Source organism: Sminthopsis crassicaudata, chromosome 2 (genome assembly GCF_048593235.1).
Source record: "Sminthopsis crassicaudata isolate SCR6 chromosome 2, ASM4859323v1, whole genome shotgun sequence".
Taxonomy (NCBI): Eukaryota; Metazoa; Chordata; class Mammalia; order Dasyuromorphia; family Dasyuridae; genus Sminthopsis; species Sminthopsis crassicaudata.
Window position 1 is genome coordinate 216,017,090 of NC_133618.1, and position 15,401 is coordinate 216,032,490.

Genomic DNA, 15,401 nt, shown 5'->3' on the forward strand with positions numbered 1-15,401 from the left:
ATGGAGATTATAATAGTGCTTATTTCCCAGAGTTGTTGTGAGGATCAAATTTCATATTTATATAAGTCTTAGCACAATGTAATTGCTTAATAAAGTTGCTTGTTTCTCTCCTTCCTTCCCCAGAATATAACTAGGTTCTTTGTATTAGCAAAGAACTTTGGATACAAGAATTAAATTATCAGGTAGCATTAGATCAATAATCAGTGGTTACATTTTCACAGACCCCAAATTTCATCAAAATCCACAAGCCAAAGTTATCATGAAATGGATAATCAAAGCAAAACAGAAACCGTCCTTGACCTAAGTCCCAAACCTCATATTTGTTCCTGTTAATACACAGTTCCATGGGTGGATATTATATTGGTGAATAGATGTGTGGTTGGGAAGCTAAAATCCTTCCCTGTTTCTCTTCTGGCTTTCCATTTTTTTCATGCTAGTGGTGATGAGTCTCTCTTGTGAGAATGGAAAGTTCAGCAGAAAAAGGTGACAAGAGAGAGACCTTCTAACTTCAAAGGATTAGAGCTGGAAGGAAACTTAAATCTCATCTGTTATTCAATTATGCCCAAGTCTTCATAACACTATTTTGGGTTTTCTTGGCAAAGATACTGGAGTGGCTTGTCATTTCCTCCTCTAGCTCATTTTACAGATGAGGAAACTGAGGCAAACAGGGTGAAGTGATTTGCCCAGCATCACACAGCTAGTAAATAACTGAGGCCAGATTTGAATTTAGGAAGAGGAACCCTCTTGATTCTAAGCCCAGTGCTTTATGCAACACACCACTTAGCTGCCCATAAACTTCATCTAGTTCATCCCTTTGGTTTGAATGCCCATTTCAAATAAAGAATCCAAGAGGCATTGCCCAATATCTCACAAGTAGAAAAAAAGGTAGACTTTTTATAACTTATAACTTACTTCTAAACCAAAGTTTAAGAGAACTAGGAGGAAATTTCCCCCTTCCTGATATTGAAGGAGAAACTTATGTTGAGAATGTTTTTTTTATCTATAGCTCACATGAGCGTCTTCGATATTTATGTAAGTATGTAGAACAGATGGAACTCATGTCAAGAGGAATGTTCACATTTAAGAACACAACCTATAGGAAATTAGCTTATTTCTTACTTATTGTCTGTAGAGTGAACAACATAAATATAAATGCCACAAGCACAAATGTTAGCAAGCAGATATACATTATTCAAACTTTAAGAATTTCAAATTGTCAATATCTTCATTTTCAACTTTAGATAGAAACATTCAATATTTCATGGTACCACTGTCAAGAAACAGAATGTTGAAGAGGGTAAAACCATGTTTTTGATCCAATGTTGAAGGTTCTTAGTCTTACAGTAGATAAGAATTAATTGTACATTATTTAAGTTGTGTATTTAAATTAAAAGTGGTTTCAATTGCTACATGAAGCAAAAGAAACAACAGCTGAACAAGAAAAGCATTCCACTCATAACATTTCCAATGAAATAATCTTGAATGCAAAGAAGTAAATAAATAACATACAAAATGGCAAAAAAAAAAAAAAAAAAAAAAAAAAAAAAAAAGAAAAGAAAAGAAAAGAAAAAGAAAAAAAGGTAGAGAACTGAACTTTTGACTTTAAATGCTGGGATCATTCTTTTTTTTTTTTTTTTTTTTTTTCCCTGAGGCTGGGGCTAAGTGACTTGTTCAGGGTCACACAGCTAGGAAGTGTTAAGTGTCTGAGACCAGATTTGAACTCAAGTCCTCCTGAATTCAAGGCTGGTGCTCTATCCACTGCGCCACCTAGCTGACCCCATGGTGTGATCATTCTACTCTGTCACACTGCCCCTCACTGGTGGAAGAATATCTTGCTAGTCTTCTTTTCCTGGTGAGCTGAAGGACAGGAGCCTTGATTACCATAGGGGACTTTTGACATTGCAAACTTCATCCCCACATAGAGAGTTCTGTCTGTTCCTAAATTACGCAAAGACAAAGAGAATTCTGGTAGTTTCCAGGGGTTGGCCAATAAAAAAGGGAGGTGCTTAGATCTTACCTGGTTTCAGACAGAAACAATAGATGAGTAAGCCAGGCTCTGCAGATGTGTTGCAGGAAATCTCAAAGCTTGTCAGAATAGTCCCCTGCTCTGGAATGACAGAACAAGCTGGAACCTCAGGAGGATAAAGAGTGCTGATGATGTAGGTCTGTTCTCCATAAGCCCACTCAGTCATTGCTGAAGATCAAAGAGAGGAGCCTGCTTTAAAATCATCTCCTTGGGAGCATGAAAAATTAAACTGTAAGCTCTAAAGATAAGGAAAGAGTTTATGACCAAACAAGAGAAAGGATCACAGGAAGTAAAATGATTTGATTACATGAAAATTTAAAAGGATTTGCACAAATAAAATCAATGTTGCCAAAATGAGAAAGAAAGCAGAAAGCTGTGGAAAATTTTTCTTACAGATTCTCTGATAACGTGTCCTCCCTTCTCAAATATATGGGGATCTGAGCCAAATTTATTTAAAAAAAAAAACATCAATTGGGAAATGAACGACCAAGTTATAGCATATAATTGTTGATGGAATGCTACTGTGCTATTAAAAAAATGACTAAGGGGATGGGTTCAGGAAAACCTAGGAAGCCTTATATGAACTAATATAGAATGATGTAAGCAGAATCAAGAGATCATTGTACATAGAAACAGCAATAGTATAACAATCAACTGTGAAAGATAGCTATTTTAATCAATATAATGATCTAAGACAATTCCAAAGGACTCACAAAGAAAAAAGTTACCAGAGAGAAAAAACTGATTAATTCTCAGGGCAGACTAAAACATACTTTTTATACTTAAATTTTCTTGTCTTTTTTTTTTTTTTTTAACAATATGGCTGATAAAGAAATATATTTTGCATGACTTCATATATGTAATTAATGTCATCACTGCTTGTCTTTTTAATGGGCAAGGAATGGAGCAAACTCAAAATTTGTAAAAATTAATGTTAAAATAAAGTATAATTATTTTAAAAACCATCTTTTTGGGTCCCATTTCTATCATGCCACCCAGGAACCAATTTTTGTTTAAGGAAGCTTGATTTTCCTGATTCACCTCTACATAGGGGTTTTGTGAGCCTTAAAGTACAATAGAAATATAAAGTGTTATTCTTGTGATTGTAATTGTTTTGCAAACCCAGAGTTTGCTTAAAGGGAAATGTATCTGCTAGGATGTTTATACAGAAATTATTGAACCTAGAGGAGAAGAAAATGTTTCAGACTAGATGTGAAAGTGGACCAGAACTATAGTTTTGTGATAGAGATAGGATGGATAGCTTAGGAAAGGATAGAAACCTCTAAGCCCCAGCTGAGAGGATGGGAACTCCTAAAAAAGGCTCTTTGCTAATAGGGTGAAGCAGAGTTTTGTTCCTTGTGGGTAAAAGATGTACTCTGGGGGGAAATGTGTATTTAGTAAAAGAAATCCTCTGTAAAGCAAATCATCACCTCTTAATTTATATTAAAAAAAATACATGGTGTAGTAAAAATAGTAACCAACTTGGAATCAGCAGAACTGATAGTAATCTACCTGTGATATTTCTAGCTATTAGATCTTAGGCAAATGACTTGGGATAATAGGATTTAAAAGGAAAAAGGACCTTAGAGGTAGTGTAGTCAAACCCCCTTGTTTTATAGATGATAGATAAAGAGAACTAAGATCATAGATTGACAAGGAATTTTAAAGGCTATTCAATCCAATCCCTTCATTTTACAGAGGAGGAAACAGATCCCGTGGTTGTATGATTTATCTAAAGTCACATAGGGAGTAAGAGACAGAATCAAGATGTGAACATAGGTTCCTGACTTCAAAATAGAATGATCTTGATATTCAGCTTAACTCTGTAACTGTTCTCTGACTTTTAACTGCTCTGAGACTCCATTTCCTCACATTACCAATCTTATAAGATTCTTAAAAGGAAAGTACTTCAAAAATCTTAATCTTATATAAATGTGTGTGTCTGTGTACACATGCATACATATACATACATACATATAAAACAATGTAACTATAGATATAACTATTTATCTCTCTATATAATATTTATATTTACTTCCCATGAGAGGCATTGTGGCAACCTGGATAAAGAATTAGTTAGGACAATCTATGTTTCAGTCTTGCCTCTGCCCACATGTACTATCTGTGTGACCCTGTAGAGGGCTGAAACTCTGAAAAAGGTGTGTGTGAATCAGACAACCAAACATGTAAGGCTAATTACTTATTCCATGTGAGATAATGGTTCTTATACATATATTTAAATGAGATGGTGATGTGATGGTTCTCCTCACCACTGGTGCTTGCTGAATGAGTGTAGGCAAGGATTGGAGGGAGGTGGGGAAGGGGGAGAAACCAGAGTCACTTGGCAGCAGGATGAGGAGGAGAGAGACTGGTGACTCTGGACTCCAGAATTGAGGATTTTGCTTGCCTGCCTCCTTCACTTCTCCACTAAAGACCAAGGACTTTGATTTATCCTGACTCTGGATGACCCTGAGGCCCTCTAGGGAGCTACTTTACATGGCCCAAGGCAAGTACTCATCTTTACAGGGCTCCAGACAATTCTCTGAGATGATAAATTGCTGATCAGATGTGAGCCACTTCGATAGAGGTCATTTCCTCACTGAAATTTCCTAAATCAATGAATTACAGGTCTAGTTATATCTACCTACCTGTGACTTTAATTCGAACTGCACCATTGGCTGAGGCCCTGAGTTTAGACAGGAAGTAGCTGCTCAACAGCAAGATGGAGGTGTTTCTTTGCAGCAACTTTAAGGAACTTGTCCTAAATCCACTGAGACCACAGACAGCAGGAAGGAGGTTCACCTGAAACATTTATAAACCCTGAATCCTGTGTGGTATACCAGGCTTATGAATAATAAAGATCCAGAGTCCCTACAAGGCCCCTGTGAATCAATTCCAACCAGGAGATAAGCTCTGTATATCACAGAACTCCAGTGCATGACATTGGGCTTCAAGACCCCACTAGCTGCTTGGACCTCACTGGTGGCTTTCTACCACCCACTCAGAAAACTGTCCAGGAGCACACCTGCTTTGTCCTTCCCACAATGAGGAGACCTTGAGACACATATATTAAGAACAGGATTAAGACCTGTCTGTTGTAGCTCAGCAGTTTCATCAAGTACACCTAAGATAGCCTGGCTTTGTAATTTAGGTGGGGACTAGGCAAAATGGCATAAATCTCACCTATGGTCCTTTACCTGAAAATCATTTTCATTTCTCAGAGATCACATTCCTGGCATTCTCCAGTGCTCTAGAGCCTAGAATTAGGCTCCAGTGGCTTCCACAAACTACAGAAGCCAGATCCTTATAGCATTATCCCAGAGACTTAAACTCCAGAGGAGAAATTGCCATGAATCTTCATGCAAGAGGTGGTCATAGCACTAGTGCTCCATGATTATTGATTTTAATGTACTTAAGAAACTGGCTCACCTTCTCCTGGAAGGAGGTATCTAAATACCAACTGTATGTCACAGACTCTTGATCATCACAAGTTGCTCTCAACAGGACTTCTTCACTCACATTCACTGGCTTGCAGTTCTTTTCACAACTGTAAGAAGTGAGAAATCATGAAAATACAAAATAGAAGAATTAGAAGGAGAATTCATTAACTAAGCCATTCACTAGGGAGTCCCCATTCTATCAAAAGCAGTCCATTCTACTTTTGGAAAGCTCTAATTATTAGAAAGAAAGGTTTTTTTCTTTTCCTGACATCTTTTCAATTTTTACTCAGTATTTCCATTTCTGCCCTGTTGTTGGGTCACATAGAAGAACTTTCATAAGCATTGGGATGGTGACATCAAAAGAGTAATGGCCTTGGAGCCAGGGGACCAGAGTTCATATCCTAGCAGATGGAGCCTGGGAAAGTCACTTAAAGTCTGTTTACCTCCACTTCCTCATCTATAAAATGACGATAATAATGGAATCCACCTGCCAGAATTGTTTATTGTGAGAAATAAATGACACAATATGTGTAAAGTGCTTAATATACCTTAAAGCATTATATAATTGTGAGATATAATTATTACTTATTAATTTATCTTTGCTCCATATGACAGATTTGAAGACAGCTTTCACATCCCCTAAAATTGCATGAATTTTTCTGATTGAAAAGTTAGGAAAGACTGAATAAAGACCTTCAGCCTATCATAGTAAATTCAACAACTTTTGCTATTATCTTTCAACCTTTTAACTTGGTTTTAACATGACACTGTTTCTCATCCTCATGCCTTTATGCCTGCTATTCTCCCAGGCTGAGAATCTACTCCCTTTTCACCTTAGGTCTCTTAGACTCCCTAACTTTCTTCCTTTAATATTCACCTCAAATAACATTTTCGGCATGAGGCCTTTCCTGATTCCCATAACTACTACTGCCTCCTCCTCTCTGTCAATAAGTAACTGATATTACTGCCTCCCCCTCTCTGTCAATAAGTAACTAATATTTTTATTTTATACAGACAAACATTTTGATGTCTCCAGATAGAACGGATGCCCCTTCATAGCCAGAACTGTTTTAACTTGTATTTGTATTCTAATTGTTTAGCATAGTATTTAGCCCATAGTAGGTGTTCAGATGCCTGCTGACTGATTTTCTCCTCATGTTCCCTATCTCTCCTTAGAGTGGGAGTAAGCTTCTCCTATCTCCTTTCTCTAAAATTTAGATGGTGACAGAGCATAGAACCTCCCAATAATCTAAATGAGATAACAAATAAGGCACTCAGCACAGCTCCTGACCCATAGTAGGTGCTTACTCCCAGGAGATATATGTGAAATGATTAATTTGTTCATCCATTTACAAATATATTTCAGCCCGGGTCCTGTACATACATCAGGAGGGAGAGAAGACAGATATGTGTGTCTCACCCTCAAGGAATGGATTCACAAATAGCAGACCTGATCTGAGGATGGAGCTTCTGTTCTGCTGTCACATACAGGCACTGCTCATCCTGCCACTGTTCTCCCTGCACACCATGTACCAGAATGCGGAGGGTGATGGCTGAGTTGGGAGGAGGCAGGCAGGCAGGCTCTATCAGCATCTCCCTTTCGCTGGTGACGAGCAGCTGCTGCCGGACACACTCCTTCCACTGAGGCCAGCAGCTCCCTGCCAGGACAACAAGGAATCTCGCTGAGAAGGAGAAAGCTGGGCATTCTCTGGTTGTCAATTTTGGGGGAGGAAAACTGGGGGAGGAGAAGGCAAACTGCATTGTCCTCTATGCCCTTCTAGAGCATCTCCAGAATCAACCCACAGGTCATCAGTCACACATAAAGGCCTTTTTTCTCATTCTCTTTTTTAATTCTTCAGAAGTAAACTTTGGAGACATTTCCAACAAGAGATACAATGAGAAGTTTTCTGGACCTTTAGCTACTTTTAAACCGGCCAGAAAATTCTACCCAGGAGAACAGATTTCCCAAACACTAAGGGTAATCAAAGTATCAGAGTCAATTCACTCCAGTGAAACAGTCTGGGCACAAGGAAAGGCAGCCAAAGGTGATAGAAAAAGCTCTGAGCTGAGAATCAGGAAACTGGGGTTTGAAAGACACTTGGTCACTAATTCGTTGAGTCATTTTAGAGAGATCACATCTACCTACTGGGTACTAATTTACTCCTCTATAAAGAGATGATGTTGACCTAGTTCTAAAAATATTTCCAGCTCTAACAGTAAATGTTTTAGGGTCTTTATCAGCTCTGGTGGCAGTTATGTGATATAGTGAATGGGGTATGGGACTTGAAGTCTGGAAATCTCAGCTTCCTAAGTTAAATCTGACCTCAGACACTTCCTAGCTGTGTACCCCTGGGCAAGTCACTTAGGCCCATTTGCCTCAGTTCATCTGCAAAATGAGCTGGAGAAGGAATTGGCAACCACTTCAATCTCATTGCCAAGAAAACTCCAAATGGGGTTACAAAGAGGCTGATGTGATTGAAAAACAACTGAAGAACCAGCTCTGATATTCTATGTTCCAAGAATTCTCTGAGTTCTAACTCTCTGTGAATCTAGGTAGGAGGACAGTTACTGGGAAAAGGCCAGAGTTGAAGTACAAATAAAAATAAAAGTAGGTATCATTTGGGGCTGTTAATTTAAATGTAAATACTTTAAGAGACCACAAGGTGGCACAGTGGATAGAGTTCTGGGCTTGGAGCAATATAAATTTATTTTCCTAACTTCAAATCTAGTTTCAGACACTTTTAGTAGCTGTAAGGTTTTACATACGTTACTTAACTCTTTTTGCCTCAGTTTCCTAATCTGCAAAACAATATGGAGAAGGAAATGGCAAATCACTCCAGTACTCCTGCCAAGAAAACCCCAAATGAGGTCACAAAGAGCTGGACACAATTGAAAAATGACTGAACAGCAACAAAGTACCTTGGGGGCTGGGCTATTTCTGATTTTTGTCTTTGTATACCTAACTTCTAGGCATTTAATAAATATTTGTTAAATTGAATCAACTGACATAGGTTACTGGCTAGAATCTAGAGCATTGCAAGAGATCTTAGAAAAGAAAGATGGAGTCTAGCTGGAGGAGGCATCTGGGTGGCTGGAACCCGGAGGAGTCGAGTTCTAATGTGACTTCAAACACTTTCTGATTGCCTTAATCCACTGGAGAAGGAAATGGCAGACCATTCCAACTTCTTTATCTAGAAAAACTCCGTCCCAGAGACTTAAATTCTAGAGGAGACATTACCCATGAAGCTTCATGCAAGAGGAGGTCATAGCACTAGTGCTCCATGATTACTGTTTTTAATGTACTTAAGAAACTGTGGACAGTATGATCCAGTCACCAAGAGTTAGACAAGACTGAACATCAGCACCTATTTAGAGGAAACTCCAGAGGCCATTAAGTAGAAATTGTTATATGAACAAAGAGGCAATCAGTGATACTACAGCTTTTGAGAAGGAAGTGCACAAAACAAAGAAAGACTCTTTCATGCACAGATGGGACCTGGTCCAGATGGGAAGAGGCTTGAGCTCTGAGGGTAGCCAGGGAGAATCAAGCTACACTCCTTGAATGAACCTCCCTAAGGCCAGAACTGATTTTGTGGGAGCAGATGGGGTCGTTCCTCAGGACACTAAAATGTAGAGGGTGACAATAGTACTCACACTCCTTCAGCAGTGTTGAAACAATTGAGCTTAGCTCCTAGTGAGCAAGAATAATTAGTAAAAAGCATAATCTACCAGATGGCAGGTTTTCTCCCTGAGTGGTTACACACCAGGAGAGCTCCACTCTAGCTCCAGTCCATTTTGCTACCCTTCCTCTCTGGTAGCAATCTCCCAAGCAGTGACCTTGGTGGGCTCCTGGTCTGTCTCTTCCTCATATAGTGGTGTCCCAAAACAGTCCATTGCTGCCCCGCTGAATTTGTAGTTAAAAGTTGGTTACATGGCATAATTTATGCCGCTTGTCCTAGGTGCCAAGGTTTTAGCAATGGTTCTGCACCTACCACATGACCACACAAACTTCAGACTCTTGTTGTTATCTGGCCAGCCCAGAGTCACCGTGGTGAAAGGGTCCACATAGCGACTTGGCTTAATATACAGTTGGCTTTTCTCTTTGTCCTTCTAGGGAAGAAATGAAGAACATTACCATTGGTAGTCACAGTCCATACAAGAGGCATTATGGTATAGAAGAGGGTCAGGAAGGCCTGGGTTTCAAGTACTCATGTGTGGGCTGGGTGATCCTGGATGAGCCATTTAACCTCTGAGTACCCTGGGCTACTCTTGAAGATCAGAAGTCACAGAATAGGTACTGATCTACCTTAGTAGAGAGCATTTCCTCATTAAAATGTCCCTACATCAATAAAATTACAGAATAAGCATATATACACAAAGTCAGATTATCCTTGTCAGAGAAAGAAACTACCTGTTCTGGTAGCATGATCTGGTCTCTCAATCTCTGAACAACAAAAAAAGGAATAAGTTCACTATGGCTTTCATGCACACTTAGCAAAAAAATCTGAGAGGAGTATCAAGATCAAATTTCCTTGGAACTTGCTTAAAATAGTCCTGCTCACCCTGGAATATTCCTCTGCAAATCCCTTTTCCATTAATTTCTCCTGAAACCTCCATTTTGTATAGAAGACAGAGTTCTTTTTCCACCTTCCAGTTCTTTTCAATTTCCTTTTATATGTTGTCTTCCCCCATTAAAGTGCAAGCTTCTTGTCTTCCCCTTAAAAGGTAAGCTTTTTGAGGACAGGGATGATCTTTCTTTTTGCTTGTATTTGTATTCCCAGAACTTAGTATAGTCCTTGACATATTGTAAGCGCTTAATAATAAATGTCTGCTTCCTTCCTTTAACTATATTGTCCATAAGAAAGAATGGGCCTGCTGCACTATAAAATGAGTCTTTGGGGGTCACACATACAATAGAAAATTGGCAATACCTCAAAACAGAGATCAGAAATCTTCATGGCAGCATTTTATGTCTGAATTGTAGCAAAAAAATTAGTACTAAAGATAGTGCCTATCAGCTGGAGAATGACTGAACACTTTGTAAGGAATGATTATAATTGAATTTTTTGTACAGTAAGAAATGATAAATAGGAAGATTTCAGAGTTATATGGGAAGATGTATATGAACTGATGCTGAGCTTGTCAATGAACAATGTTTATATGCATATACATACATACATATGACCACAACAAAGTAAATGAAAACAGTAATAAAACACTAACATTATAAATAATACTAAAGCAATCTTTCAACAATATATTGAAAACAATGCTTAAAAAAACAATCAAACTCTGATCAATCTTAGTTTCAGAGAACTGATGATGAAACACATCTCCCTCTTCTCAGAAGAGAAGTGGGAAACTATCAGTTTGGAATACTGAATACAGCACAGGTTTAGTGTCAGATGGTTTTACTTAACTATTTTCCTTTGTCACAAACAAAGATTCACTACAGTAATAGAAGTATCTTGGCTAGTGACTGTGGTATGAAAACAAATGATATCTTTAAGTTGTTTTTTTTTAAATAAAGAATTGAGTTTGATATTTTCAGGGTGGAATCCATTATTCTCTCTATGTAAGTATGAATTTACATCAGCATCTTTTTAATTGTGAGACTAAGACTTTGAAAAGAACTCACATTTTCCTTCTGGAAGTTCACCTTGATTGGCTCTTGGTAAGCAGGAGCTGCTGAATGAGACATATGTAATTGGAAGAAAAGTGGATGTTTTAGTAAGATTAGCATATAACAGATGACTCCTACCTCTGTTCCTTCTGATAATTGTCATTGATTATGAGAATGACCCCACTGTCGCAAACATATCTTCTAATTGGATGATAATACAACATTGCAAGTTGTATGTACTAGGGGAAGATGGTGCCCTTCAGGTGGAGCAAGCACACACAGTTCAAGAAAGAAAAATGGGAAAAAACCATTTCATTTACATATGGACACTCCATGATTCATAAATTCTTGCATCTAAAGTACTACTATATAAATTACACAAAAAATTATACATAGCTATTATAGACTTCACTCCTTTAAGAGTATTGGGTTTCATCAAGCTAGCTCTTCCACTATTGCAGATGCCCACCTTTCTACCTTAGGACCTTAAAATCTTAGAGTGGGAAGGAGCTTCAGATGCATTGGGCATGAAATAGGAAGGCCTGAATTCAATCCAGACTCATATTTACTAACTGTGTGTGTGTGTGACTTTGGACAAAATACTTAACCTCTTTGCCTCAGTTTCCTCAGCTATAAAATGGGGAGAATAATAGCATCTGCTTTATGGGGTTATTGTAAGAATCAAATGAGATAATATTTGTAAAGAGCCTAGCATGATACCAGGTACATGGTATACATTTAATAAATGTTTTTTCCTCCAATTATTGGGAAGTTTTTTCCTTTAATCAAATCTGCCTCTCTGCAACTTCTATCCATTTTTCCTAGTTCTTCCCTCTGGAGCCAAGCAAAAAATAAAATTCCTCTTTCCCATCATGACAGCATTTTAAATATTGAATATTAGTATTCTGTACCCTCTTAACACCTCACTTCCTTCAACTGATGTTCATGTAGCATGTTCTTGAGGCCCTTCACTATTCTGGCTGTCAATCCCTCTTTGTTTTCTATCTTATCAATGTCCTTTTTAAAAGAAGAGGCCTAGGACTAAATTCAAAATTCTAACTATAGCCCAGCAAAGTAAAATACATCAGGACTGTGACCTTCTTACTCCTAAAAGTAATGCTTCTCTTAGTGAAATTTAAAAGCTGGGTTTTTTGGCTGCCCTATCACACTGCTGACATATTGGGCTTATAGTCTATTAAACTCCTAAGAGTTTCCCAGATAAACCACAAGCTGGTAAATAGATGACATTTAGGAGTTTTTATGGGCAAAAAAACTCATTTTTTTGGTGGCCAAACAAGTGATAAGTCTCCTTGAAGTTAATTAGGAATATCTGTGGAATATGGATATATAACTGTGACATGGTACCAAAAGCATTGTTTCTAGAGACTTCAGAAGACTGGGATTCAAAGTCTGATTCTTATAATCTTTGTAACCTGGGTAAGTGAAGAAGTTATTCTAGATGGCTTTTGAGGTCCCTTCCAGCCTTGGATCTATGATCCCATGATCTATTTAACAAATCCATAATAGAGGTATTTTTCAGCTTGTCAGAATGAACATCAGGTTTCATATATCTGGCCTAATTTTTGAGAAGACACCTCCAATGCCAAGGTGAAGAACAAGAGGAAGACTTTAGCAAACAATGTTTACTCTCATGATAGAGACTTGAAATATCAATGCTCTTAGGGCTCTCAAAAACCATTTAATCCAACTCCCTCATTTTACAGAGAGAGATATTGAGGACAAAGGAAGGAAAGCCACTGATCCAAAATCATACAGATATGGTGGATGGTGTATGATTCATTGGACCAGATGAGTCTAGACTTAGAGGATGTTAGACTAGATGGCTTCTGAAGCTATGACTTCAAGATCCTCTGTGTCTAAATGCTATCATCTGTAAAATGGAAAGCTTGGATTAGGTGATCTCTGACTAGATGACCCCTTCTAGCCCTGCCTACGATAAATCCACAATCCTATGAGTACTTCCTAAGGATGCAGTAAAAGCAATCAATGCTCTGATATCTACAAGTTGGACTGTATCTGCTCTGGTGTTCCTCCCTGTCCAGAAAGTCTAGGATTTTATGCTATGGGACTTTCATGATAGGAAATTGATCCCATGTGCTTACACTCAGTGCTATGAAGGTGTTTTCATACCTTCATGGCCAGACTCCTTAGCCGATACAGTGACTCTCCCAATTATCGAGCTCAGGTTTGAGAAGATGTTTTGAGCAAGTACTGTGACCAAAAAAGTTCCTGCAAAGAAAAGAGTTGAGAAAATGAAGAATCACAATTTGTAACAATTCTACTCACATGGGTTTAGGGAAAAAAATTTTCTCTGCCTTTGGCCTTCTTGTCCATTAATGGCAGTGCCTGCTTCTTTATCTTAGTTGCTGTGACTGAGACCCTAAATAAGGATGAATTCTAAGACGGCCTGCCACTGTGTGAGTGAAAGAATTGAAAAATAGCTCGCTCAGGTGAACTTCATTATAATAACACAAATGGTCCTAGAAATCTCTGTTATGTGTTATATGTATGTGTGAATCTATGGGAAAAAAGGGCAAATTTCTGATAGCCCCAAGGTATCTCTGCCTGAGTGATTTCTTTCTGCTCACAAAGAAAAACTGGGAAAACGAGCAGATGGGGGTTCATCCTTGTGAGTGCCAGCTCCACATTTTTCAAATTATGAGTATTTCCAGGGCAGCAGCAGGGAGTCTGGCCAGCTGCTAAAGAGAACTCTTGGGCTAAGACTGTAGGATCAAGCTAATACCGCCCCCACATTAGTAGGTGACCCACATCTCCATCATACTTCCCATCCCTTTTATGTGTTATGTCCAGGATTGGAAGTTTTTATTGCCTCAGGATGGGATTGCCTGCTTCAGGTTCTCTGGAAAGTAACAACCTCTTTCTATTGTACAATACTCACAGTTCCTCTTAAAATACTTTAAGATTTAGAAAATGTTTTATATATATACATATATATGCACATGTATATTTCTATCACCTTCATATTTACAAAAAACATGTGGCCAAGTTGGTGTTATTTCCCATTTTATCAATGAGGAGCTTGAGACTCAGAAAGAAGTTTAGTGTACATAACTACTAGCATCTGAGTCAGAAATTTGAATCCAGGTCTTCCTATCCTGAAATTCTGCACCACATTGCATTTCACCATACCATACTACTTTGTGGCCTCTTCACCTTCATGGGCTATTTAGCTACTGAAGATAAAAGGGCCATGGTGTAGAAACTAGCCTTAGGTCAGTAGACCTGGAGCTTGGGGAAGCTAAGGAGAAGCTTGATTCACAGATTTATCTGCAAAGAATGACTAAAGATTATGTTCTTTTCTCCCACCCATCCCCCCAAAATACAATAGTTGAGAATTTACTGGGGGGCCCAAACCATATCTGCCCACCCTATATGAATAACCAGAAGTATCTGTGACCCCTTACTCTCCTAGGACTTTCCCCTACTACACAACTCTGGTATTTTTAAGGTTTAAATTGCACCTAGATCTAGTTAAAACTAATTGCAAAAATTCTCCAGCAAGTTTACTGATACTGCATAGTTGTAAGTCTTTCTTCTTTATCCTGAGTTGGCCTTCCTGGTTAATTTTTAGGAACCGCCCTTCCCTGTTTGTTATTGGTTCATGATCTCTGTCCTTGGGGATTGTGGAGTTGGGGAACTTATGTGTGACTATCACCGACAGCATTTGTCCATATACCCTCCTATGTTTCACTTGGCTGTGCCAATAAAACATTCTAACCTATCATAGTATCCTTGTGTGTCATTAATCAAAGCTCCACCTTAAATTTGCAATATGTTGTAGCTCCAGAAAAGGGATACAGGAGAAATTTTAGTCTATGTAAAAGCAAAAAAAATTACAGCAGTAAAATTTTATTTTTTAAAAATTATAAATCTCGAAAGCAGAGTCAAGCTGGTAGAGTAAAGATAAAAACTTTCTGTGCTCTCCCCCAAACTGCTCCAAATTCCTTTAAATAGCGATTCTAAACAATTTTTAGAGCATCAGAATACTCAAAGACAGAGTAGAACGATTTTCCTGCCAAAGACAACTTAGAAGGTCAGCAGAAAAGGTCTGGGCAGGGTGGGAGTCCAGTGTGCCTTCCTGGTGCAAGCCGGGTCAGGGCAGCCCCAGCCCCAGCCCCAGAAACCAGAACCAGCAAAGCAGGAACTGGCCAGGGGACCTCTGAATCACACTGTGGTTTCTAGACCTCTCAGTCCAGAGACTCCAAAGACGACATGGAAGGATGTCAGGAAAGGTGTGTCAGTAGGGTGAGAGGACCTTGGGAGACCAGCA

At 38.6% G+C, this 15,401-nt stretch overlaps 1 protein-coding gene across 1 annotated transcript in view; it reads right to left on the reverse strand.

The window, feature by feature from the left end:
* Positions 1–15,401, reverse strand: part of LOC141552711 (polycystin-1-like protein 2) — a 141,711-nt gene that overhangs the window by 102,947 nt on the left and 23,363 nt on the right. The window contains exons 8-14 of the mRNA XM_074284736.1: positions 13,241–13,339; positions 11,105–11,154; positions 9,459–9,576; positions 6,917–7,124; positions 5,408–5,573; positions 4,675–4,828; positions 2,018–2,194 (exon numbers count right to left, since the gene is read on the reverse strand). Of these exons, the coding sequence (XP_074140837.1) occupies positions 2,018–2,194; positions 4,675–4,828; positions 5,408–5,573; positions 6,917–7,124; positions 9,459–9,576; positions 11,105–11,154; positions 13,241–13,339 (972 nt within the window). The remainder of the gene's footprint in view (positions 1–2,017; positions 2,195–4,674; positions 4,829–5,407; positions 5,574–6,916; positions 7,125–9,458; positions 9,577–11,104; positions 11,155–13,240; positions 13,340–15,401) is intronic.